The sequence below is a fragment of the Copadichromis virginalis genome, linkage group LG22 (assembly GCF_057382275.1).
Source record: "Copadichromis virginalis isolate Kocher_CV1m ecotype Utaka linkage group LG22, C_Virginalis_male_GT1.1, whole genome shotgun sequence".
In the NCBI taxonomy this organism is placed as follows: domain Eukaryota; kingdom Metazoa; phylum Chordata; class Actinopteri; order Cichliformes; family Cichlidae; genus Copadichromis; species Copadichromis virginalis.
Genome location: NC_140638.1, coordinates 27,660,449 through 27,688,420, shown reverse-complemented (window position 1 = coordinate 27,688,420; position 27,972 = coordinate 27,660,449). Strand labels below are relative to the sequence as shown.

The 27,972-nt window shown below is 39.0% G+C and overlaps 1 protein-coding gene across 1 annotated transcript; it reads left to right on the top strand.

Annotated features, from left to right (window-relative positions):
- Nucleotides 1-498: 498 nt before the first annotated feature.
- Nucleotides 499-27,972, top strand: pkib (protein kinase (cAMP-dependent, catalytic) inhibitor beta). Its single transcript, XM_085446712.1, has 3 exons — nucleotides 499-780; nucleotides 25,343-25,494; nucleotides 26,175-27,972. The coding sequence occupies exons 2-3, from the start codon at nucleotides 25,353-25,355 to the stop codon at nucleotides 26,255-26,257; spliced, it is 225 nt and encodes a 74-aa protein (XP_085302838.1). The 5' UTR covers nucleotides 499-780; nucleotides 25,343-25,352; the 3' UTR covers nucleotides 26,258-27,972.

The window sequence follows — 27,972 nt, the reverse complement described above, 5'->3', positions numbered from 1 at the left end:
ATACAGTAGCCAAAGGCTTACAAAGGTTATTATGTAAGGTTGCCATTCTTGTACACTTGTGTTTTGGTTTGCACTTTGCACCTCCTTACACTCAGCTGCACAAGTCTGCCCTTTAACTTATGTTATTGTTGTTGTTGTTGTTGTTGTTGTTATCAATAATAATAATAATAAATCATCTATATGCTATTTGCATATTTTTAATTGGTTGTTTTCACATTTTCTATTTTATTTAGTCAAACTCTTCAAGCTTTCCAAATCCCTCCTGCTTGTTTTTAACTTTTTATGGCTGTCACTGTCGTCCACTAAATACAAAGCGGATTTGCTGTCATTGTAAAATTACTTGACATTACAACTAAGTACTGCTTTATTTTTTTTAATCCATATATTCAATGAATCTTTCTGTTTCTGTCATCTTGCCTACTTTTTCTAACGCTTGCTGTTGCTCTTATTTTGAAGGCCGAGTTACCCTCTCTTCCTGTATCTCCCGGCCTAAGCACGTGCGTCTTGACCCGCCTCCTTGTTGCCGCTGCTGAGCGCGCAGTGAAGCGTTCCTCTGTCCGTGTGCTGTCACCGCTCATCATTTAGTCCACCGTGCCGCGGGTCCGGCGCTGTCATCTGGAATGAGGCGGTGTGGTGTGTCGTATCGGACGGACTCCTTGACACTGCGCACATTCTCTTCTTCGTCCCTGCGGAAGATGGTGGCTGGCGGCTAATTCCAACTTCTTACTCCTTGGAGGTCCCTTATGCCCCCCCTCGCCTGAAGCGCACTGAAATCAGTTGGTGAGTGTTCGTCGTTGCGCACATATACCTACACTTGTTCTGCTCTACAGGTAGGACAGCAGACTGTTGCCTGCTCATGTGCCTCCGAGGCAGACTGCAGGAGAGCTGCTGGTTCCATAGATTAAAGGCAGGGTGGAATTATTGTGGCATGCTGGAGCCATTATGTGCGCCGAAAGTGATTAAAAAAGAGAGAGAGAAAGCAACAGGAGCATCGACTTATCTGCCAGCAGCACTCACATCTGGCACCAGCTGAAGGCTCGTTCAAACCGAACAGCACCTTATTGTAAACGTTGACAGGTGTCAACTCCAGCAGCCTACCTGTCAACTCCGTATGAGCTGGTAGCACTGAGCGCATCAGCTGTTCACATAAAAATGCCACAGGCTCCCAGCAGCGAGGTTGATGGTAGCTGGATTATCTGCTTTGGTTTATTAAAAGGTGGGTAAACTGTGACCTTCAGGCATGAAGTGTTGAGATAATTCTCAGGCTGCGTTTAAAATGATTGAAAACAATGATGGATGTTCGCAGGAGAACAGGCTTTTGGTTTCATTTTAAAGGAGACCTTTTTTTCATAAGGATACAGATACATAATCTACCACAAACATCACTACAAGAGGCTGGAAACTCTAAACCTTCACTAAAATTAATCTTTTATAATGCTTCATACCTGCCTGTTATATATTAACAGGTGACACTGTTAAACCCTTTAATCTACTAAACTCTTAATAGCCTTGCTATGTTTGTCCTTATCCATGAGTTTCAGACCCCCTAGTGAGCAAAGGGCCTTGAACAAGCCTCAGTCTTTATGCTTTGGTGAAGCTAAACATGTTCCCAAAAACAGCTCAGGATTTAAAACCCTGTCTGCCTGCCTCTCTGTGTTGCATCGTCTTGCACGAGCTCTGTAGTGAATCATAGTTGTACAATGTCAGGTAAAGAAATTGCAGTCCGGGGTCGGCCTGGGTGTTAGCAGAGCCTTCCTATTTTTCATAGTCATTTTAGCTCCGAGGCACTTGGTTTCAATTTATGATTTCACCCTGTGTTAATTACATCACCATGAGGTCATGTTTGAGAATCAGCCTCAGTTCTGATCAGTAGCTGGCACCAGTGGGGCTTTTTTTTGGCCTCTGTGATGCAGTGATACCTGTCAATCACGCTGTGTGGGCAATGCGGTCTCAAACCAGTGGCTCCCTTTGTTTTTCACAAAACCACTAAAGGAATGTGAAAATTAAACTCTTGATTTTGCTGAACCTCAATAGCAGTGGATGTAGACACATATATAGTTTGTCTTCATTAAATTAAAATTGACTATATTCAAAGATGTTGGGCTGCTATTTGTTATGAAATGGAATACTTTTAATTTTATTTGTTCTTGGATAGGTAAGGCTCAAAGTGGCCCGCAGAGCTTTCTAGTTACTCTATTTCAATGTGGGCCTACACATTTTTTCTTTTTCACTGTTGTTCTGTTTTTCTAGTATTTAAAATAATCAAATATTGCAGTGATTATAGTTAAATAATCCTCCTAACCAGCCAACTGCAGAATAGTCACATGTGGTAGAATATTAATATATATCGATAGGTTAATTTATACTTAATAGGCGGTGGCGACTTCATTAAGATAAGATTAGACCTTAGAGTATAAAGCTCCTTGAGGCAACTGTTGTTGTCATTTTGACACTGTATAAATAAAACTGAATTGAATTAGACAGCATGTACTTTATTTATTCAAACATCGGAAAATTTGTGACAACAGTTAAAAATGTTTTTGAGACAATAGACATGGCTTAATAAGCAGGTATTATAACGCTCCATTATGTCTCAAGGCTCCGTACCTTTTTGTTTTTTATGTAGGAAATTGTTGTAAAATAGCGCTTTTGTAAAGATTACCAAACCCTGCCCATGTTGTTATTAATTTTTATTCATTTATTTTTGAGTTTTGGTCGTGTTTATTGTAACTTATTCGTTCTTCTACAAAAGGAATCCTTTTGATGTTAAAAAAAAGACCTATTGTAACCTTTTATACTGTATAGTCACAGCAGTGTTGGCAAACAACTGCCTCAGCAAGATTAGCATTTATCTAAAGTTGTGTTTCTAGCTATTTGAAGAATATTGTCATTACTTAGTGGGGCTGTTTAGGTTTCATTCAACTCCCAGTATGATACCAGGAATTTGGAAGTGGGTAACAGTTGCGTAATTCTCGGTTTAAAACAAAAAATAGAGCCGATCTGATTTTTATTGGTAGGCCAGTATTATTGACCGATGTTAACTATTTGCTGATCTATTTGCTAATAAGGGAAAATTTAACATTGTACATTATTTTACGTTGTACAGTTTTCCACCAGAGGGCACTCAGCAGTATTAGGAAAACATACGTTTGCAACCCCATACATAAACGCAACAACCAGCTAAATGGAGAGCGTCAAAGAGTATAGTACACATAACAAAAGTTAGGGAAATCTGTTTATGTTTCGTGTGTCTAAAAGAGCAAAAAAAACAAAACCTGGCTGATATATTAGAATATTTTGGATTTTTAAAATCACCAAATATTGTTACTGACATTGATCTTAAAAATCCTATATACATATAATCCTATATACATATAATCCTATAATATAGGATTATATGTATATAGGACCTATATACATATAATCTTATATACATTGGGCTTTAACCAAAATGGCAAATGAGTTCCATTTTATGACAGAAGCCTGGGTAATGAACAGCATCTATCTTAGGTTATGAGCTACTAGTAACTTGGCCTAAACAAGAAACTTTTATTCTTGTTCATGCTCTGCCAACTCTGGTCAGAGCAGATAGTTATTGTGCTTGTGATATTCCAAACGTGTTGCCACCTAGGAAGTTGCAGAATACCCTCTGGTAATTTGTTGAATGCTGGTGCCAATAGATCACCAAATAGCTAAGATCACCCAATAATATCGGACTGCCAATAAATCAGTCAGGCTCCACTTTTTGCTAAACAGTCTCAATGAGAGCAGTGCGAATAAACCAAAACAAATGAACAGCGAAACCAAAACAAGTAGCTAAAATAGGCTCAAAAGCTTTGTAAAGCTGCTTACATAAGAGGTGTCACTTTTAACGTATGTTGTTGGCTTACATTTAGCTTTAAATTAATTGACCATTTTGTTACATTAAAACAAATCTTTCTTAAATAGTGATCATACCAGCTCTGATGTTGGTAAAATACAAAAACATAAAAGTTTCGAAGCTTTTCAAATGTACTTGTGTAAGCATTATACGATGCAGGAGTGGAAGGATTGTACTGCATCCTGGTCTTTCTTGAGAATCAGTCTTCACGTCACTTTGTTTTAACATTGATGATGGCCGACAGATGATGGCATCACACCATGCTCTCCTCCCACCCGTTGTGATTTCGCAGTCCCAGAAGTGCCAGATGTGGTTCGTTGCTCAGTCCTTTATCAGTAACCTCCTGAAAACAGTTCCAGTCAGCATAATTTTATCTTTTACAAGAACCAAGCATGCCAATGTTATCAGTAATCAGGTGACTGCTCTACCTATAAAACTGTTTAATCTTCAGTGGCCTCCACATTGCTGAGCAGCTTATTTTCAGCTCTTATCTAACAGTTCCTCTCATTAAAAGCCAAGACTGAGTAAGAACTAGCGTGTATCGAAGTTTAAGCAACACTGATGATCTTTAGACCAAAGATATTAAAAGCTGATGTGTTGTGTTGAGCAAAATTCTGTAATAATTCTCAAAACTTGAACATTTTGTTGGCAAAAAGATTAGAGGGATTAGTTTACAATATATGATAAGTGGACTGGTTTTTATATAGCGATTTTCTACTTGAGCACTAAAAACACACTTTAGATTGATTCTCAACAGCAACTTTAATGACTAATTTATTACAGATTACGCATTAACAAATTTACAGTATGGAGGTTAGCTATAAGCCATTTATCCAGCTAAAATGCACCATTGTCGGTAGTTCTAGTGTTTAGTTTTTTTTTTATGTAATTAGGTAGTCTAACGAGGTAGTCCTGCTGCTAATACCACAGATTGTTTTAGAGGTGGGAGAAAATGTCATACTTAGCCATACTGCTAAACTATTGCAATACTTTTATGATATTAAAAGTTAGATTAAAAATTGCTGTTATTCTAAAAGGTTCATCCACCAATTTAACCCACTAGAGCAGGGGTGGGCAATTCCAGGCCCCGAGGGCCGGTGTCCTGCAGGTTTTAGATCTCACCTTGGGTCAACACACCTGAATCACATGATTAGTTCGTTACCAGGCCTCTGGAGAACTTCAGGACATGTTGAGGACCTAATTTAGCCATTTAAATCAGCTGTGTTGGTTCAAGGACACATCTAAAACCTGCAGGGACACCGGCCCTCGAGGCCTGGAGTTGCCCACCCCTGCACTAGAGTCACTATTTAATAACTTATAGTGGTGGCATTTATCATCTTGCAGTAAAGAAGATGAAACTCAGAGGTTGTAAATGGCAAACAGCAGGAGAAAGCTAACAACGGAGCCACTAAACTAATCCGATGCATTATTAAAACTGAATGATAACGATAGACACACACACCAATACCATAATGGAGTAATGACATCATGGCACTTTGACTTTTTGGAGATATTGTTTTCTTATTGGGTTATACAGATATTTTAATATGTAAGTAACAATACTGTAATCGAAAGGACCCGACGCGACTCAGAAGGTCACGTTTTGCTTTTTATTATATTCACAGTGTTTCTGTGGCTTTTCACTGTGCGCTTCAACACTTTGCAGTGCTCACTGTTCCGACTTTGCACCGGCTCTTTGCTCCAGCAGCTCTCTCCTCCTCTGCGGCCTGGCCGCTACTGAAATAGGGAAGGCATGATTAGATGATGCTTGCCGGCTGCGAAAACCAACCTTCCCTGACACCACATTCTGAACCCGCTGCTCCACTCCTTCCCTGCAGCTGAGCCACAAACCACACCAGCCACAGATACATTTAAATAATAATTGTTATAAAAATCTTTATGATAAAAAACACATATACACACTCACAAATGACATGTTCATCAGAATATTAAGTACGCTAATGATCAATCAGACTTTATTTATGCAGCACTTTGCAAAGAAATCAACTCGGCTCAGAGTGTTATAAGTAACTGACAAAATCTTGACAAAAAAATCAATGCATTTAGAAATGACCGTATCCACAAAGCTGATGAATCTAATTTTGAAAATGATCAGCTTGTTTCAATTTCAGTTTATTTTTATTTATATAGTTGCTTTAAAGCATTTTATATGGGAAGATAAAGAACCTACAACCTTAAAGAGAAAACACCAACAATCAGACATTCCTTTATGACAAACCTTTTGGCAACGGCGGGAAGAAAGAACTCCCTTTTAACAGGAAGAAACCTCTAGCAGAACTTGACTCAGAGAAGGGCAGCCATGACAAGTGATAGTTATCCTGCTGGAGGCACTTTGTTAACTTCTTTTAGTCCTTTGAGATTCAATAACCCCAACCCTATGTTTTGGAGATGGAAAAAACTAAATTTGGAAAAAAAAATTAAATAGCACCCCCCTCAGTTTGGAAAGGATTACAAATCTATTAGGGTTTACATTTGCCAAAATAAATCCGCCTTGATGATCCCCAAGAATTTTGGGAAAATATTCTGCGGACTGTTGAGGTCTGTTTCATTTTTTGGAAGCTTTCTGTTACATCTGACATGAAACTAACAAAGAATGTTATAAAAAATAACATCACACCAACAGTTAAACATGGTGGTGGTAGTGTGATCTAGGGATACTTTGCTGCTTCATGACCTGGACAACTTGCCATAATTGATGGAACCACGAGTTCTGCTCTCTATCAGAAATTCGTAAAGGGGAATGCTCAGAATGTTTCAGTGAGACTTATGCTCTGGCCCTTCTTTCATAGCTCAAGACTGAAAGTAAAGGACCACGTGTTGTTTTGAAGCTGCGATGTGTGAACACATCTGCTGTCTGCCTTAAATTTGTGCTCGAAGATGGATGAAGTTTTGATGAAGATGGGCCCACTTTTAAAGTTGGAATTTCGACTCTCTGCTGCAAGAGAGAGACGGCAACAGCTAACTGTCGCCTGTCGCTAACAGTTTTACCACCAGGTGCTGAATGCAATTCCCATTGATTATGGGGTTTGCCTATTTGAGGTTGGAAGCAGTAATTTTCTGTGCAAAATGCAAGTCATTCATTATTCCTATGTATTGACCAGTGACCTATAAGAGTGTAGTCCAAGCCGCTACTTCTGTAAAGCCTGTTGCCCTTTACTGTGACCTATGGCTTGCTGCCATTTAGCTGCTGCTACTTTTATCTTTCTGCCATTAAAACATGTCAGTCAGTTCTTTTCCCACCTGGCTGTGGAGGGCATATGAAATGGCAGGGATGTTTTGCTGAGATGCAGAGGACAGCAGATGATAATAGGAACAGAGGGTTGTGTTAGACTGTTCTGACCTCAACCTCTTCATGCCTGTTTTCACATTAGCCCTGCCTGATGCAAGGCAGTGGGGTGGCAACAAAACTTCATAGCATGCCACTGCCTGACTCTATGGGAAAGGACGGGGGTTCATCAGTGTCATCTCTCCTGCTGCCAGCTTATCCATACTGATTAGATGGGAAGGGAACAGTCGATGATGGGATGGATGGTTTGCTATGGAGACAAAGGCTTTTTTGTAATTCCCAAGGCATCCATCAAATCCACAGGTCAATGACCCTATCAGTGTATCAGACCATACAATAGAATCCGCTGCTTCGTTTTTCTCTGTAATTATAGCGTGAGATGCTTACTGCCCCAGAAACGGGCACAGCATCTCAAAACAGTTTGTCAGACATCAACCATGTGACGAATTCATTCTGCTGATTGGTAAATGAAGAGGCTGTCAAAGAGTGAAAGGTTCAGATGTTTCAGTTTCAGTGTTTCAGTGGGCACCATTGAGAAGTGTTTGGTTGAGGAGGCCTCGCTGTGGCTGTACCTTGCAACTTGGCACATTTGCATCTACGTATGGCAGCAAGGTGGAAATATTAGAAAATCTTAAATGTTCAATTAAAACATTCTGATTTTTAACAGTTAAACCCACTGTAGATTTGTGATCTGTCCCGATTCTCAAAGGGAAAGAGAAGAGCTTTGACATCCATTATACAACTAATGTTCTTGAACAAATATTCATTGAACCTTCAAGAACTCAAAAGGTTTTTAGACTACTACTATTTCAATGTGAGAGTCTTTATTGAATACTTCCATTGTTATTGGTAGTTGGCAACTGCCAACTGCTGGAGGTTGCTTGTTGTCACTATGTGAAAGTGGTTACAAAGCTATATAGTACTGTATGGAAGTCCTGCTTGGGATTGCTTTGGTAACTAGGAAATTTGCTCAGGTGCTAGGCAAAATAGATCACAAAGAGGTTTGTGGTGCAGCACAAAACATTGTTCCTGGGTTTCATTGCAGATTTTCAGCTTTCATGACCACTTGGAGGTTATTTGCCATCTCCTAGCAACCAAGATGATTATAAGGAGGTTTTTGGTGCAGTACTCTTTGCGATCATGTGACCAAGTTCCAGCAACCACATGCCAACCATTCTAGGAATACACATTTATCCCTTGCAAATGGGGGGTGCCAAGGGGTTAGCAACAAATGTTGCTCTGCTGCAGACACAGAATTGAACTGAATAAATTCAGCTGCTTAGATTGCCCTTTTTTGTTGTAGTCAGAACTGTTGATCAGTGTATCCTTACTAATGATGAAAATACTTTATTCTCTTAATCTGCTGCTCTCCTTGCCTTTGTGGGGCTTTATAGTACACTGTTTGGTATTGTGGTTCACCCTCACCTCCCTCATATTGTTATTTGTAGCTAATAGCTGTTTTCAAAAAGAGAAAAATCCACACACTCACATCCTTCTGGTGTCAGATTAGGCTCTAATCTGTTCATTTCTGGCACTTTGAAAACTGGAGATGTGCAGCTGTGCCATGGATGTTATTTTTCTCTTTTGCTGTGAGTAGGGCTGGGCCATATCATACCATTCACGGTAACACCGGTATAATGTTGGGCAACGATAAGAAAATGAAATATCGCGATAAAATATGGGTAAAACGCCCATGCGCAGTGCCTTTGTTTTTCAATCCTTTGATTTTTCTGAAAATCGACAGTGCCCCTTATAATCCCGTGTGCCTTATGTATGAATTCTGGTTGTGTTTACTGACCTCGAAACAATTTTATGTCGTACACGGCACTCGAAAATCTGTCAACTGTTTTAGTACGACTAAGCTACGAACCCGCACCGCTTGATGGATTGTCGGAGCATTACGGCTATCGTAGGCAGGAGCCTCGCGGAGTGATACGTACTGTGCTTCAACATAATATTACCGTATTGTGTGTGTGTATAACCTCTTTTTAAGTTTTGTGGATATTATACATGGTTATGCTGAGGATATGTCGGCCAATTTCCACTTGAAATGCCTTTTGGTTAAACTGTCAGCAAGGAATTTGTATTTGCACTGTTAAATTTTTATATAACTTTAATGCACATAAAAACAGCTGCTTGTTTAAGTGTAAATACATTGATGGGGTTTTTCTTTTTGCACTAATAAAGTTGTGGAGTTGTAAAGTATTTTGTCTAGTGTCAATTATATCGTCAGTTATATCGTTATCGCAAATTTTCAAATGTATATCGTGATAAATATTTTTGGTCATATCGCCCTGCTCTAGCTGTGGGGGCTTTTTTCTGGAGAGACGGTTTGAAAATGCTGACCATTGTTCCTCTATTTAAACTATAGAACACATATACAGCCAATGACATCCGTCCTTGCACTTTTCAATGTTGTGGATTCCGGATGTAGGTAAACAGGTTATATTTTAGCCCTATTTCATGTCTGGTCACTGAGATATAGTTGCTGTTGTTTTTTTCAGGAGAAGCTAAAGGAAATGCTGGGAAAATGCTCTTTGCTGATAAGTTTAAACTTCAGTATAGAATTGGCTCTAACATCCTCCTCTATCACTGTTAGGTTAGAATTAGGAGGTCAGTGCAGCTTTAGTCACAAACAAACCCAACACAAAAGTGAGATGCCTCTGCTGACATAGGGTGACAGCTCTGTGTGCGCATGTGTGTTTGTGTGGACCAATGCCCCAATTGCCCGGGCAGCACATGTAGCTGCATCCGCCTGTGCCACATCGCTGCTGACACAACACTCTCTTCAGAGGATGCCTCAGGGTGGATGATGGCCTTGGTTGCACTTTGCAAAGCAACAGGTCTTATGCCAATATATTGATATGACAGCAGTATGCACTGTCCTTCTTGCATCATGCATGTGCTGTGTAGCAATGGATATTACTAATTTAAGACTGTATACATACTATAATAATTATCATGCCAAAATTTGGATAAAAATCAATTTATTAATGCAAAATGTTCTTTATTGTCAAGATTTCTCAGATTTATTGTGTATCAACATTGGTTTTGGACTCTTGTTTAGAAAATAGTTAGCAAATAGCTTTTTGGACTCTTAATATCACCAGTGGGATTATAAATGATAAACAAAAACCTATCATGTATCATGAGTATGCTAGTTATTCGGATGAATCGTTAATATATAGGGCAAAGGTCATGAAATAGAACTCACAGATTCCTAATCTGAGTCCAAAGGTTTAAAATGTTTTCTAATTCTTTCTGATCCATGTGCACCTTAGTTTGCTGTGGGGAAAAAAAGCATGTGCTCTGTTTCTGATTTAAAAAAAATATTATTATTTTTTTTAACAAGGATAACTTGAATAAATACAAAATGCCGTTTTTATATGTTTTCATTAGATTCCAAACCTACCTGGCCCTATGTAAAAAGTAATTGGCCTCTAAAACTAATAACTGATCGTGCCACTGTGGGCAGAAAAAACTGTAGTCAAACATTTGTGATAACTTGCAACTTACTTCGTTGCAGAATTTTAGCTACATTGGATATTTCTTGAGTTTTTGAGCCTGGACTTTTAATGGCTCTAAAATAAAGGTGGTTGAACGGCCAAATCAGAGGTAGACTTGTAAGTGTGTTTCAGATCATTGTCATCTGAAGTGTAAAACTCATGAAACTCATGGCCAGACATTCTCCTTTAGGAAGAGAGCAAAACTCATGGTTCCATCAGTTATAGCAAGTTGTCCGGGTCCTGAAGCAACAAAGCAACTCCTGACCATCACACTACCACCACCATATTTGTCTCATCTCTCTATATACTGTACTGTATATAGCAGAGATGACAATAAAGTTTACTTTGACTTTGACTGTTGGTGTGATGTTCGTTTGTGAAATGTCGTGTCAATGCAGAGAATATTTTGTCCGAATTCCTGGGGATCATCAAAAAGGTTTTTTGGCAAATGTGTTTGTATTCTTTTTCTTAATCAATAGTTTTAGTCTTGGAACTAAATTGTAGATGCCATTTTTTGCCCAGTCTCTTCCTTATTGTCGAGTCATGAACACTCTCCTTAACCAATAGAAAGCTAGGCTTGTAGTTTTTTAGATGTTGTTCTGGGTTCTTTTGTGACCTCCTAGGTGAGTGCTTGATGCACTCTTAGAGTAGTTTTTGCTAGGCTGGCCATCCTTAGGAGGGGTAACACTGCTAAGTTTTCTCCAGTTTTGGATAATGGTTCTCAGTGTTGTTTGCTGAAGTCCCGAAGCCTTGGAAGTAGTTTTCTTTTGTTTTGAATCCAGATAGATGGATGACAGTAACGTTGTCTCTCATCTGTTAAGTTTCTTTAGATTGTGAAATAAGTGAGAAATTAGGAAAGGGCGAATATTTTTCACAGTACTGTATGTTTCCTTTGTTAATCTGTTTGCAAGGGTTTTTACATGTTTATTTTTTTTACCATGTTATTCCTGGAGGACTCCTCTCGAAGTTGGATCAAACTCTTAAAATTAATGTTTTTTTAATGACGTAACTCAAATAAGATAAGTATTATAAGTTGCAACATTAAGTTCAAAGACATCTATATTAGTGTAGTTGTAAGTTTAGTTTTCTTTTTTCTTGATTTCTTTTTTTTATAGCTGTCTGTCATTTAATTAATCGATTATCCTTTTCGATGTTGAAGCCTTTCATTGAACTACCAAATAAACAAATTGACGCTCGCTTTCTGGCCAGATTTGTGGCAGCACTTCTGCTATCATTTAGTTTGTATTTAAAAAATAAAATGCAGACAAAATGGTAAACATTAGTTTTTGACTCCCAGTGAAAATAGTTTTCTTTACAAATAACTCTCTCACTGAACTAACACAGCCAATCCCTCAACATGTTTGTACTCTCTGCTCATATGGCCTTCATGTTAAATATTTTTTTCTTTTTAAAGAACTTATTTTAACATTGAACTCAACAACAAATAAATCCTCCCTAACAGAGAAAGTAACGTCAAGGGCCAAATTACTTTATATGTCTTTACATCAATATATGGGCCACAAGTAGCGCTGAAGTGGGCTGCTAGTGGTCCTGGGCTGCGAGTTTGAGACCTCAGGTCTAAGTGGTTGATAACTTAAGAAAATTTGGTGGTTCATTAAAGGAAGCATTGTGATTTTGTAAGCCATGTATACAGAAAAATGCAGTAAAGATGGGGACATCCTTACTTTTAGTTGATGGTATGGGTCAAGCTCCAGTGTTGAACCTTACATTTGTCACTAAATACAAAATGCGGATACCCTTAAATTAATATTTACAATGAAGGCTTTTAATTAAAAGTTGCACAGTAACCCTGACATCATCAGAATTATTTAATGGCCTGTATTTGTATAGCGCTTTACTAGTCCCTAAGGACCCCAAAGCGCTTTACACATCCAGTCATCCACACATTCACACACTGGTGATGGCAAGCTACGTTGTAGCCACAGCCACCCTGGGGCGCACTGACAGAGGCGAGGCTGCCGGACACTGGCGCCACTGAGCCCTCTGACCACCACCAGTAGGCAACGGGTGAAGTGTCTTGCCCAAGGACACAACGACCGAGACTGTCCAAGCCGGGGCTCGAACCAGCAACCTTCCGATTACAAGGCGATCTCCCTCTTCTGTTACAAGAAATCAAGAAGATGAAACACTTTTCACAACCTGAGTAGAATTCCTACTTAGAAGTTAGATAATGTGTGTGCTGACCTGTAAAGGGCAAGTAAAGATCATGCACCGAAGCCACCAATCCATTCTCACCTTCACTTAGTCTAATTAGAAACACCACAGAGATCAATAGCAACAGTTGGGTAATGAATGGTGAAATACAAAAAATAGGTCATTGTGTAGGGTTTGACAATGTGATTTTCTAATATTTGACCTTTCCAATGCGGAGCTTATTTACGCACAGTCGAGATCAGTTCTTAATTAGAACGTGACGTTCAAAAGTCGTACTTCCCCCAAAACAGTCTGTTCTTCAGATCATCCCCAAAGCTTTTGCCAGCACTGCCTGCCAGCCATTCTCTACAGCTTTCTGTCAAGTGCGCTAATTGCTGTAAATAGCTGGGTGTTCTGTTGTTGTGATTGACCCTTCTGAAAAGCTGCTCAATCTGTCTCATATTTGGCAAAGTGGAGCCCATTTTATGGGCCTCGTTTTATAGAAAGGCTTGTTTTTGTTGCCACTGCACATTAAACATGGTTAATAACAGAGAAGGCGGTTTGCTTAAAAGGGCTTTGATGTGAAGTACTACTTGGACTTTACCAGTAACAGTATAGCTGAATGATATAAAAATCCTTGTTATGTTGTGGATTCTTTCTGAAACTCTGTTAGGACTGAATGATTGTTTTTCCTCGTGAAGGATATACACCTTTCTCATCCTGCCATCTCAACTTTCCAGTCTTTGATGTCACACATGAAGTTTCTTATGACCGATCCAACATTTGGATGATATATTGGTCTGTGCTGAGTTTATCGGCTTGAGACTCATCATAATCCTGCTTAGGTGATTACAAAGAACGAACAAACACATGTGTGCTTTGTATAATTCTAAATGATGAGTTTCATTTAACACTGAGGATGCACCAGTAAACCAACTGTCGTTAGAGTGGTGGGCCTCTCATGTTAGCTTAAACATATCCCCACTGGCTCCCAGTGGGAAAGGGGCCTTTTCTCGTGTCACCTGAAACACGTGATACTGGAATTCTTTTCCAAGTACCAGAAAATATGGAATTCCTAAATTATGATGTTAGGGCAAAGAGTCTAAGTAAGCCTTGATGACCCAGTGGACCCCCTACTTCTGTAGCCTTATAAAATATACAGTGAAGAGCCAGCAGCAGATTTATTTTGTTGTATTTCTAACAGTACTATGTAGAAACAAAGAGCTCTTCCAACTGAAAATTTGACTCTAGGGCTTTAAGACGGCATTCATAATCATCTGCCAGATCTGTTACACAATACTCCTTGGCCTTGAATGTAACACTAGGTTACTACTTAACAAAGTAATCTACTTATTTCACTTTTGGAAAGGTTAAAAATAGAGAAGCACACTGCAAAATCTGTACCATGACTAGAGTACAATGCACAGATCTGTGGCATGTGTAAAAATTCAAAGCTGAAATCCCTGCCAAGCCTGTTTAAGATAAGATAACCTTTATTAGTCCCACACGTGGGAAATTTGTTTTGTCACAGCAGGAAGTGGACAGTGCAAAGTTATGAAGCAAAAATTAGAATACAATAAGAATAAATACAGTACACAACTGTACAGAATAGAATATAATAAAATACTTAAGTTAGTCGCTTAGCTACAATTGGACAGTTCACTTGCCTGTGAAGTGAACTGTTTCACTTCACCTTCAGAAAGATTACCCTCTGAAATAACAATTACCATTAATATAGGGCCTTAAATGTGATTTATGTTTAGTAAATCATTCGTACATTTTCTTTTTTTGAAAAAAGGGATAAGATGTAACATTTTTAAGAGATTTTGTGCACCATCCAAGTCATCCTGGTTTTTATGTACATGCTCACCCCCCCCAAAAGCAAATTATCTACAAAGTAAAAGCCTACGCTGGTGAATTTTCTGTCTGGTTTGTGAAACATAAAAGCAGGAAGCCTTGGTGAGAAGACGGGGCGCTCGGATCAGCGGGAAAGACGGAAGATTTGCCTGGATGTTTGTGAGATCTGAAAGGAGGCTGTGATCACAGTGTCTCGTTAGATCAGTCTCACCTCTCCCTTTTTCCTCCATTTCTGTCTCTGTCTCTCTCTTCACTGCTGCTGCTTAGGAAGAAAAAGAAATATTGTAGCTTTTTGAAAACCAACTGCTGATATCAGTGTCATGCTTCACCTCGTCTACGCTCATAAATGCATGACCTTCTGTGCACCTGGTTTAATGTGACTGAGATGATGAGGGCTATTTCCATCATTGCTTTGCTTAGTTGTGATTAAACGTATACCTTGATAGTTTTGCACTGCGTAATACTGCACGTCTTTATATTTCATCACTTTTGATTGTCTCAATCTTAAGACTACATGTCATGTAATCACATTTGTATTTTTATTAGAAAAAAACAAACATACAACTGCAGTTGAATGTTTCCTCCTCGGTTCCCCTCCTCCACTATATACTGTAGCTGCCTTCATAACAATGGTGCAGTTTCCATGGCAGCTACAGCATGTTAAGCTTTAGGATAACAGTTCAAAAAAAAGTCAGGAGAAGAACGGGGTCTAATCACAGGGTATGAGGAACTAAAAATAGCGAGGGACTTAATCCCAGGCATTATTTATTCATCTAAAACTTCTCGTGTCTGTGCCGGCTGTGTAAACATCACTTCTTTTGTAGCTCCTCTTCAGGCGGGCTGTTTTCCAGCCTAAACCCCCACAGTCTTACTGACTAATACGCTGACTATAGGAGAAGAGGGATGGACATATAGGGGTTGGATTTAGTGTGGTGACACAGTCTGTTGAGGGAAACTGCTTAAAAACTGCTCAGGATTAATATTTTACTGTTCCTCCTTCCTGAGCGAGCATGAGAGTCAGCATAGCGGTGCACGTAACTATGAAAAACATCCGTACTGACAGCTGGCTGATGTGTAATTAAATATTTCTCTTGATGTTGCTGCAAATGGCGATAAAACGGCCTTATAATGTTACATTTAATCATTGCCAGCTCATATGCTATACTTGGTAAGAAGCTGTAGAGTGTGCAGTAGGTCTGCCTGTCACACTGCGAGAATGAGAGTGTGTTGTAGCTGAGCAGAGGTCAGCCTCAGGCAGCAGGCACGGCCAGATTGCTGTGCACGGGGAAGAGAAATCTATTATTGTCTCTTGTTTAGCGAGATGAATGCTTTGATGGATGTCACTTTGCAAAGTTACTACACTGAATTTGCTGGTTGATTAAATGGATTTTGCAGTGAAGAATATCATCAAGTGAGTTTAGGGAGTCCATCTACTTGAACTCAAATTTGAAGCACTTCATGTGAATATCTGTCTTTATCTGACTGCGTAAGTTATTAGTAAGGACAATTCCATTGTTTTCCAGCTCCGACGTCTTTTCTTGATAACGAGTAATTAGATTGGCACCCGCAATGTTGTGAAAAAGTATTTCCCTTAGGCAAAAAAAAGTAAGAAATCAGGATAGGGGCAAATACTTTTACACAGCACTATATGGATGCACATCGATCAGTAATGTGAAAAACATTTTAACAACCTTTGCACTCAGATTATCAATGTGTAAGTCCAATTTCATGATCTTAGCCCTTTATGTTAACAGCACATGTCATTGGTTATCGCTGATGTTCCAACTGGTATAATCAAAAGTCCAAAGTGTGTCGTTTTGTTTTTTTTAACTTCTCTGAACAACATTGCAGAACCAAAATACTTTAATATACAATAAAACTATGAAAATCTTGACTATAATGATAATTTTGTCTCAAAAAATGACTTTTATCCAATTTGTAGCCTGACATTTGTTTGTGTCAGCATGCAAACATTTATAGTGGCAAACAAAATAAAGAGAAAGAATTCAGGAAGGGGGCATAGTGCTTCTTTACTGTAATTAAACACTTAAGAGCTTTTTAATACAACCCACTTTCAAGCCTTCATACGTTGTTTTTATAAGTGCTTTTCTAACTGCCAAGGACACTTGGTCTTATGGTCTGAAGAAGCCATGGATCAAATAATCAACCTTGTGAATAACTGGCAACCCATTCTAGCTCCTGAGTCAATGCCACCCTTGCTCCAGGTATCTGCAGATATTCAGTACCATCTGTTACCAGTGTTAAATTAATCAGCTGTATTCAGGACTTTCATTCGTTATGTTACCGTAAGTGCAATAAAATCTCTTCAGCAGTTGTTATCCTGCATGTAATAAGAGGGAGTGAGAGAAACTGTCATAGAAAGCATTGCTCTCACAGCTTATTAGTCACATAAACTTACTTAACCATCCAGCATTTAGATTGGAACCAGACCTATATGTGCACTAGATAAGAGCTTGGAGAATAATTTTCACATCACAATCGTTAACCATTTTACAGCTCTGGCTATAATTTCCATCCATGGACAAAATAAGAAAGAATGAAGGTATCATCTGGTTAAATATGGTCAATTCAATTTTGGGTGGCTTTGAATTGCTTTGAGTTAAGTAACGTTTAATGGAGTGTTTTTACAGTTGCTGTATGTATGTATGTAATTTGGGGACACAGTGTCCTTATTTAGAATCAATTTCTAGTTCCCCTCGAGTGTCTTCAGTCATTGCACAGAGGAATGATTATGTGGTTATGAGGTTATGTTGTCCTCGGTGGTTTATATGGTTCCATTTAGAGAAATGGTGTCTGTTCTATTTAATGAAAAAAAAGAGAGATTTGTGCCAACTGTTTTCTTTTAAAATTAATATGCATTATTAGTCTTTTAGCGGATATGAATTGAACACTAAACACTCTGAAGTTGTGAAACATTACAAAATTAAACATACAGTAATTAAAAAGATTAATTATATACCTATATGTTTAGAGCCAGACTTTAGTTCTGCTCCCTAAATTTTACAACATAGTTATTTAAATTAAATCTTTTTGGATATTCCAGATGAATGCAAAGGGAATTCTGGAACCAAACTAAAGTATATTGAGTTGGTGTCACAATTTGCAGAGGCAAATTGTGCGGCGCGCGCGCGCGAGAGACGTGGACCCAAATGTAGGCAACCAAATGTAGGCAGCAGAGGTAACACAGGGGATGACAGGCAGACGGACCGATGAAGAACAAAGGATAACACACACTAAATATATACAGAGGGAAACAAGGAAATGGCACACAGGAGGGAGACACAGCTGAACCGAATCAACATGATGAGACATGGAGGACATAAGACACGAACCTTCAGTAAAACAGGAAACACGACACAGATTCAGAGACACGGGCTTTACACAGAGACATGACTGACTTGGAAACAGAGAGAACCTGGGAACCAAAACCTAAAAACTAGAAATCTTAGTCAAAGACATAACCAGATTAAACCAAAACGTAATATAATATTAATTAATGAAAAAATACTGAGTCATCAGAGTCAGGACCATGTCTGTTCGTTGCATTTTATATTGTAAATGTTAGCAGAGACGCTACCAAAAGCTTCAGTAAATGACATGCATCATATTGTGATTTGTTGGTAAAGGTTTGTTGGATCGACTTTCAAGTTTGGCATTTTCTCCACACGACAGAAGGGAAATTATGTTGACATCAGTTGTGTGGATGCACAGTCTAAGATATCGAGCTCTCAGCGTTGCTTTCTTTTTGCTACTCGTGGTTTCTTTCTGTTAGGACTGAGAGCTTTCTTGCTTAGCCTCCTTCCTCTTGCATTTCCATTGAGAATAGCAGGTGCGCCATTGTAAAAGCCAACAAGGCTTCTTCTGAAAAGACCCTTTCTCCTTGGCACCGAGAGCCTGTGAGGTTGGTTGGAGACAATGCCCTGTGCTGTTGTTGTCGAAACTAACCTCCAACATCAAATGTGTTTAGTGCTGTTTAAAGCCTTCCCTTTTAAAGTTCGAGAAGCAGACATGTGAAAGTGCTTTTACTCCATTTGCACATACCCACATGGCAAATGTAAGTGGATAATTTTAGCTGCATGATTATTTACACAGTAGCCCCATGACAGGATGTCTTTAGTACGTGGTGTATAATATGGTACAAAATAATAGCGGTGGCTGTGTTTAGGAATAGCCTGGATAGCAATTTGCAACATTAATGAGTTTTTATGTAATTGCAGAGCTGTGACGAGTTTGAAAGAAGAAGAGGAGAAAATAGACTTTACCTTTCCTCAGTTTTTTTTATTGTAAGCCAGCTTCAACCTCTGGTTTTTTTATGAAAGGACTTGTATAACATAAACCTTTTGCATAATTCACCTGCAGCTTGTTCCTGTGTCTGCCTGAGCTGGCACAGATACCTTATGTAGGTCAGTTTACTTGACAAGATAATCCCATCTAAACTGTTGTTGGATTATCAGCTAAAATTAAACTGTTCACATGATGGGTCACTGCCTGTTCAGTGCTTAATCCAGTAGCTCAATGAAAGTTACCATGTGTTCTAATTAGGACCGGAATAACAATAGCTATTACTTATTCTGATATTTCAGCAGTGAAGCCACTGAAAGCCAGTGATTTTATCTGGCTAAACAACTTCTTAAACTCTCAGCTTCCTCTTCAGTCTGACAGTGTAAAAACCCCAGAGCTGAATCATCCTGGAAAGCTGTCAGATCAGCAGTGACTGACTGTGGCCACCACCTGGTATTAAATGAAAAGTTGTTATAGCAAGTCAGTGTAAGAGCCAAAGTTTGGTTTTAATTAGCAGGATTAACAGTCAAAGCTGAGCTTTTCAGTGATAATCAGTTTCTCAGCTTGAGAAGCCTCTGAGCCAGACTGAAACTTCACAGAGAGACAAGCTATCCGTCCTACTGCGTGACCCAAACGCCTATTGTTAGACTCCAAGCTGAACAAAGAGAAGCTTTGACACGTGGCCCTGGAGGTGAAATTTGGAACAATATTCTGGATTTGCCTACAGTATAAACTTACTGAATGGCTAAATTTAGTACTGCAGCCACAAAGTAATTCACTTGAAATCACTTAAAGTTGCAGGTGTGACGTGTTCATGTGAACACAGATGGCTCATTCTTTGTATTTATATTTGAATTTAATGGTAGTGATTTGAGAAACATGAGGACAGCTGATGTTATTCAGTTGACCCCTTTGACTTGCACGTTGAGTCAGTTAATATTGCAACAAAACACTGTAATTAAGAGTGCCAAATAATCATCTAATATTTAAAACCAACTGGTAAATATGACGGCTTTACACTTAGGTCTGTAATTTGTTGGACAAAGACAGAATTTTTGTAGTTTTGCTTCTATAAACCACCACAACAGACTTGAAATCAGTCAATATGTGATTCAAATTCAGACTTTCTGCTCTAGCGGATGAAATTTTGCATCAACTGTTTGGAAATTACATATAGAAAGTTTTCTGTTTTAAATGCACACTCCTCCATTTGTAGCCTCGAAAATAATTGGACAATTGACTAACAAGCAGTTTCATGGCTAGCTGATGGTTTCTGTGTTATTTTATGAAATGAAGCAAACATCCGAAGTTGATTCAAGAAATGTTGAATATGTGTTTTGTTGTTTTTATAGTTTTAGTGTTGAATCCCAAAGTGTTGTCAGTTTAAGTGAAGAAGGCCACAGTTATGTTGAAAAAAAAAAACCAAAACCAAAGATAAAGCTTTCAGAGAGAGCAAAGCCTTGAAGTGACCAAATCCACAATCTGGTATATTCTTTACAAAAAGCAATGTACGGGCCAGCTCACCATCAATAGGGCCTGGAAAAACAACAAAAGACAAAGTGCATGATGACATTTCCATGGTTAAGAAAAACAGCCTCACAACATCTAAAGAAGTCAAGAACATTATTAGGGAGGGAGGCGTATCAGTGTCGAGGTCCCTTCATAAATGGAAATGAAGAGGGTTTACAACAAGGCGCAAACCACTGGTTACACTCAAGAGCAAGAGGGCTGGATTAGACTAAACATCTAAGATTAATTTGTACCAGAACGATGGGAAAGGAAAAGGTTCCAGAAGGAAAGGAACAGCTCGTGATATGAAGCATGCGATATCATCAAAGAGGTGGAGGCAGTGTTATCACATGGCTGCCAGTGGAACCAGGTCACTAGTGTTTATTGATGATGTGACTGATAGAAGTAGCAGGATGAATCCTGAAGTGAACAGACCTGTACTCTGCTGAGACTCGCCAAATGATGCAAATGGATAATTTCCCAAAGCACACTACAAACGCAAGAGTTTCTCAAGAGCAAAGAAATTGGATACGCTTCAATTGTCAAGTCAGGCACTTTAAACTAAAGCCAATAGAGGACCTTTTTAAGTTATTAAATAGAAAACTGAAGACAGACAGACCCATAAGGAAGCAGCAAGTGAAGGCAGCTACCGTAAAAGCTCAGCACGGGACCTCAAGGGGGAAAACACAAAAAACCTTTACTCTCTTTGGACGAATAGTCTGACATCTGACACCTCAACTAGAAGTAGTGTGCGTCCGATTATTGTGTAATCGTCAACAGGCTTCTGCTTCTTTTCCTTCAGATGCGAAATTTCTGAACATACCACCTGCTTCATCTTCTGTCTGAAGCCAGTTTCTGCGTTTTTTTTGTTTAACATTTTCTAAGAAAAATACACTTTTCCGGTTTAATCAAGTACTATTATTATGAAAAGTCGAAGATGTGCACGTGGATCACAGACTCCCAGTATTCAGTACTCCGAAAGAGCTGTCATTATATTTCATTCTATATATTTACGTTTGTTTTATATATACACTGAGTCTAATCAGCTAATGACATGGAGGCATGTAGACTGCCGTTTAAATTAAGAATCAGAATTGGGGAAACAAGGTGACTTAAGTAACTTTGAATGTGGCATTGTTGTTTGTGCCACATGGGCTGCTCTGAGTATTTCAGAAACTGGTGAAATCTTTAGGGTTTACAAAGAGTGCTCCAAAAAAGAGAAGCTACCCAGTCAGCTGAGCTTCTGCAGGTGAAAATATCTTGTTTGACATCACAGGTCAGAGGAGAATAGTCAGTCTTCTTCAAGCTGATAGGAAGCCAACAGTAACTCAGATAACTACTTTTGATATCTTAGGTGTGGAGAAAAGTGTTTTCGTACACACAGCTAGGGCAAGACACTAAAGCAATAAAGATATGTGGTGCACAATAACCTTTCCTCACTAGAGATACATGGGATAGGGTCAATATAAAGTCAGTAAATCCCATTACTTCCTTGTTTTGACAGACCACATGAAAGGGAGTGAGCATCATCAAAGACAAAATGAAAACAGAAAACTCGGGTGGTCGAGTTTCTGAATATGACAGGTTAAAGTGCAAAAGACGAGGATATTGTTAAAAGGAAGAGTCAGAGGAATTCAGTGTAGCATACACTACACACTACATACAAAGGCCAGCTACACCACAAATTGTTTTCACCCTCTGCAGCGGTGGCATCCTCATAGTGTACAGTTGCCTGTTTATCAGTACAGTGCGATGCATTGAACAATGCAAGATTTTTCTTAGAAACAAAGAGACAGTAATATTGTAGCCTAGTTTTTAAAAGATGTGTTGCCAGGAAGCTGATGCTGATTAAAGTAATTGGCCCTCGCTACCAACTCCCTGGCCACAAAAAGTTCTCTCAGGCAGCTATACACAGAGTGCAGAGAGATAGTAGTCAGGCCTCACTGTCCACTGCTCTCTCTATTTTAAATCTTATTTATTTATTGTCTAGGAGCAAAAGTGAACAACAATTGAGTATGATTTTTTCATTGTGCATTTCTTTCGTTATTTGTTTGAAGTTCCATAATGTTCTGGCTGTCGTGGTCACCTTCTGACAGAATATAAATAATGTTTCAATGAAAAGGAACCTTTAAGCTTGACAGAAATAGTGATTTGGTTTATATCATGATATCCAATCATATACACAGGTGACCAGTGGCAGAAAACTAGATCCAGTGCCATCTGAGTGCTGCATCAATTGGCGGATACAACTGATGGAAGCTGACATGGCCAGTAAGCTGTTTTATTTCGACTGCTGACCTAGAAGAAGTGCAGTGAAGAATTTTAAATATATATATAGTATTTTTGTCATGTCAGAGCTTATTTTCTTTTATATCTCTAAGTCCTTAAATTCTGGTAGTATTTTCAGGTTAATCTCAAAATACAACATTTTGTTTTCCTGTGCATTTGTTTGAATCCTACCCAGCCTTGATGTAATTGTCTACCCACTGATCAGCTATATTTTTATTGACTTTGTATATTTAGATTTGACTATTAAGAATGAGAAAAATAATGGATTTTTTTGGGCATATTAAATAAAAGGAAAAAAAAATCAAACATACAGTTGAATTGGAAATAAATGCAATCAACTAAATAAATAAAGTATGAAAATGAATTGTTTGAATGGGCCCCGGACAGAGTATTGGTAATGGTAACTGTGCAACAGCATTTTGACATCAATTAATCAAAGCTGCATGAATTATTAGCAACTTGCTATGTGTACATCCTGTGTGGTATGGAGGAGGGTGGACACAGGCTTTGTGGAAAGTGTGATTACACATTTGTACTGATTAAATATATAAAACATTTATGTTAATCGTAGGTAGATTTTTCAGAATTATGTATTGAGCTTGATAAATGCTACATATTTTAAAACCAAAGGTACGTACATGTTTTAAAGTATCTCAGTCATAGCCATGATTCCTACCTGCAGCCACAGTTTTAGCTGCCAGCATGCAATAATGTAAACATATTGGAAGCAAAGTGCCTTTCTCCATGGAGACATTTAAAGCTTAGATGAGCTCAGTAGCAAGGCTTCAACTGTGCTCGAGGCTAACAGATGGTCAACTTATGGCCCTCTTTTTGAGGATGGTGTGTGTGCGAGTTTATAGCTGCACATATGCATTAACTCACACGTCAGCCCTTTGTTGAGAGAGAGCAATGGGAACTGAGATTTCGCTCCACAGAATGGTATGGCTATTTAAAGGGAGGCAACACAACAAAAGGGGGAGACTGGGAAGAGAGAGTGAGATAGTGAGCGAATGGATTCCAGTCATATGTTTACCTGCCAGTGGTGCTTTTTCTGTACTGTTGCCATGGCAGCAATGGCTCGCTGTATGTGTGTGTGCTGCGAGTCTGTGAGACAAGGGATGTAATTCTGCCTGTCACCAGTGTAGCCTGGAGCTGACTCCCCAGCTGCTGGTTGCCATGAGACCAGACAGACACATCCTCCTTTTCAGTGATGAATCTTTTCTCTGGATGTTCAAATCACATTAAGTACATTTTGTTTTCTGAGAAATGTCAAAATTAATATCCACTGTTAGACTATGTATAACATAAAACGTAGTGTCAACTTTTTAAAAGTGTTGGGATTAAAACTACTAGGGTACATATAGGGATGATTAGCAGGCTAGCTATATCATTAAAGATGTACCCCACACAGCTTTTCCCCGTGCAGTACACACCAAACAGAAACAGCACACTGTGAGTTGATTGAGTGAATTGTTACAAAATAAGACCTGGAACGTCCTCTCTTCAAAAATGGCATGCCATTTTATATCTGCATCCATGCTTTTAAACATTTGATATGTTGTACTAAGACTTTTTTCTTTGAAAAATATATTCCAATTTAAATTTGGTGCCAGCAACACCGCAAAAAAATGTAACAGGGAACAGAGTTGAAACATGTTACAACTAATTGCTTGCATCAAAGAAAGGTCGAGTGTTCCAGAAGTAAAGATTGAGAGGCGAGCAGCCCAATATTTTAATAATGTTTTTCAGCGTGAAACTGCTAAAAATGTCACAATATTCAAACAAACAGAGAATCTGCAGATGTCTCTGTGTGCAAGGGACAAGGCAGTGATGGAAACACAACTTGAATGACTGTGATATTCAGGCCTTCCTATGACACTCCATTGAAAACAGTTGCAGCCTGCTCAGCATGTAAAGCCCTTCATTTGTTCAACAAACTTCTTGGTCGTTGCTAGCTAACTAACGAACTAAGCAAATGGTTGACCATTTACCGTAATATCAAACTCTGAAAAACAAGATGAGAAAAGGAACTAGAAGTTACAAGTAAAAAAATTAGAACCACAAACCAAATATAAGCTGTGTTTTTAGATGTTAAACATGTCACATTGACATTCTCAATATTTTTTAATGATTATATTTATAGGTTTCAGAGGCCAATTTGACATTCACAGTTTTTTGTCCTTTTATACCTTATAGATGTATTTTACAGAGAGCTATGCCCCTCTGCCTCCACCGGTTGAAGCAGATGACGGAGTCTGGTTGTCCCTGAGCTTGCTTCCTGTTAAAAAGGAGTTTTTCCTTCCCACTCTCGCCAAATGCTTGCTCATAATAGGTTGATCTGATTGTTAGGGTTTTCTCATAGGCTCTCTTGTAGGGTATTTACCTCACAATGTAAAGCGCTTTGAGGCAACTGTTGTTGTGACTTAGCAGAAATACTGCTCAGGTGAGTTAAAATCATGTATCATACCTTATCATATAAGGTATGATACATGATACATGGGTAAAATCGTAACATTGTACCTTCTTTTTTTCCTGAAGAGTTCCTGAAATGACCGAAGTGGAGCCAGTGCTGGACTTTGCCTCCTCGGGGCGCTCAGGGAGGAGAAATGCCCTGCCTGATATCCTGGGCTCTCCAGCAGGTGTAAACCCTGGTGACTTACCTCTAAAACTGGCTGAGCTATCCCTAAAAGGTGATATTTCCCTTTAAATGTGTTTTTTTTTTAACTTAGTACTTTAGCATGTGAAGCAATATATTTGATTATTTAGAAACAGTATAATGTAAATTAAGGACACTTTGAGAGATGTTTTTGTGAACTTGACTGAGATATTTGATCCCCGGAAGCCTTTATGTGGCTCATCTATGGCTTGAAGCTATGGCAAAGTTTTTGAGATTTAGGAAAGGTTGTCCTTGTCTAAATACATCTCCATTTAGTAGCAGATGGGTGAGCTTTAGGCTAGGAATGTCACTAGGGAAATGCTGCCCATTTCCCTGTCATGCATCACAATTGCTAAAAGTGTGTAGCTACCAGGAGTGCCAAATTTGAGCCATTGAGCATCTTTGGCTGCATGTGTAGAAAACAAATTAGCATCTAACATAACACAACATGGTCGTGCAATTCATCTTACAGACCCCAAAAATGAAAATACAGGTTTGCTCACATGAACTCGGATCTTTTGGAATTCCTCCAGCAGTGGCAGAGAGACACTTTGTTTGCCTGCATTGGGGTTTCTGAAAAAAATAGCAGCCTTAAAATGAAAGCAAAAACAAAAAATGCCAGGCACGCACTGTCACAGTCATTTATGAACAATAGCTTTGGAAAGAAGTTCCACATTTGTGCCTTTAGAAGTCATTTTTGAGTTTTGTGTGCAGATGGTCCGGGAGGGGCTCAGTCACCCACGGCGGAGGAGCCACCAGCACCGCCAGAAAGCTCAGATGGGAAAGAGGGATCATAGGGACTCGTTTATTTACCTCCCCGGAGGCCTACAGAGATAACCTGAGAGAGGATGAGGAACGAGGCAGAGGGCGACCTATGGGAGAATGAGTGATGATCTGTGGAGAGTCACACCGTTTGCGAGGAAGCTGAGCCACGGAGGGAGGGTGATGGATCCACTCCCAAAGGACTGGAGCCAAGAGCTTAGGACTGTTTTGGTACTTTCTAAAAAGAGTCAGACGTCACCTAGTTCTGAACCACATAGTGTGTGCACGTGTGCATATATGCATAAACGCGGATACGCTACATTGGGAATAAAAAGGACAATGACTGATTGTGTCCTGTACACTCTTTATTACAATTTTTCTATGATTTATTTAAAACGAAAGAAAAAAGGAACTTGTGAGTCAAAATGTAACGCACCATTTTCCTTGCATTTCCTGCAGATCTCTGTTTTGTAGCTCTGTGTGTTCTTTGACAGTAGTTTAACTGCAGCCTGTAGTGGCTCGATCCTTTTTAACTCATTACACGACTTAAGAAAACTGGGAACTGTGTTATCCGGCTCATTTATGCTTTTTACACTAAATATGTATGATCTAGTGTGCATTTTCAAATGAGTCTATAACTACACTGCAGTTGTACAGTTTGTATCCTTCATCACCAGACTGTTTTAACCATAACAGCAACCAGGGACTCTTTGCACTTTTTAGGGATGATTTGGTGCAACGTGATGATATGGCAACCAAATAAAGTGTAGTCCATATCTTGAAACATTCCTTTAGAGAATAGTTTCCCACTGCCAACACTACTTCATTGTAATACTGAGAGAAAAATTAAGATTTCATTTTGTTTTTGTTTCATTGTTTTGCTTTTCAAAGTCTCTTCATTTTCCAAATATCTGAAAATGTGCCTAGTGGCAGTTTACAACTAAAAGTGGGTGTTGTGTTCTTTCTCTGTGAGGTACTGTTATTGCAAATTCCGGGGCTCTTGATATTTCCTCAGTTTTAATAGGAGGTATCGTTAAAAAAACCCATCTGAACTACTTGGACTGTGGATGAAAGAAGAAAACACTGGCCGTAAAATCCATTTTGTCTGCGGTGACAGCAGCATACGCTTGGGCGCGGGAGCAAGCGTTAACAAATGCTGCAATCTCCACAATGTGTTTCTAGTGCTGAAAATGGCAGCAGTTCCCCTTCTGTCTCACTCGCACGGAGAAAAGTCTGTTCGCGCTCATCAACACATGAGCAGAACTGTGAATAGGACGCGAGCTGGAGAGTGAGAAACAACAGCAAGAGTTCACACTTTGCCAGCTATCCCCTCTCTGCTACTGTACATATACTATATTGTAGTAAAATCCATGTGTGTCATACATGCTGCCTGTATGATTACTGGACTGTACCCACAAACAAAAGGTGTTTTGTAATTGTCTCTATTTGAAGATGTGTTGACTGGTGGCCTGTCTTTATGTGGATGTGTTTCACAAATGCAACAAGGAAAACCTGACGTGCTGCTGCCCAGTCTGTCTTTATTCCTTTTTTTGTTTTGTTTTTTATGCTGTACTGATAAAGTGTCTGTGGTCTGTCTGACGCTGATCAACACATTTTAAGAGACCGATGAATCAGAGGTGTATGTTGTAGTGTCCTGGTGCATATATTTTACTTAACTGGATTGAATCCTTTATGTTGATTCTATCTGGTGGTGAAAATTGCCATATTAAATCTCCAAGCTTTACCTATA

Coding starts and splice junctions, on each gene's coding strand:
- pkib (XM_085446712.1), top strand. CDS start 25,353: ATGACCGAAGTGGAGCCAGTGCTGGACTTTGCCTCCTCGGGGCGCTCA. Junction 25,495..26,174: donor GGCTGAGCTATCCCTAAAAG/GTGATATTTCCC, acceptor TTTTGTGTGCAG/ATGGTCCGGGAGGGGCTCAG.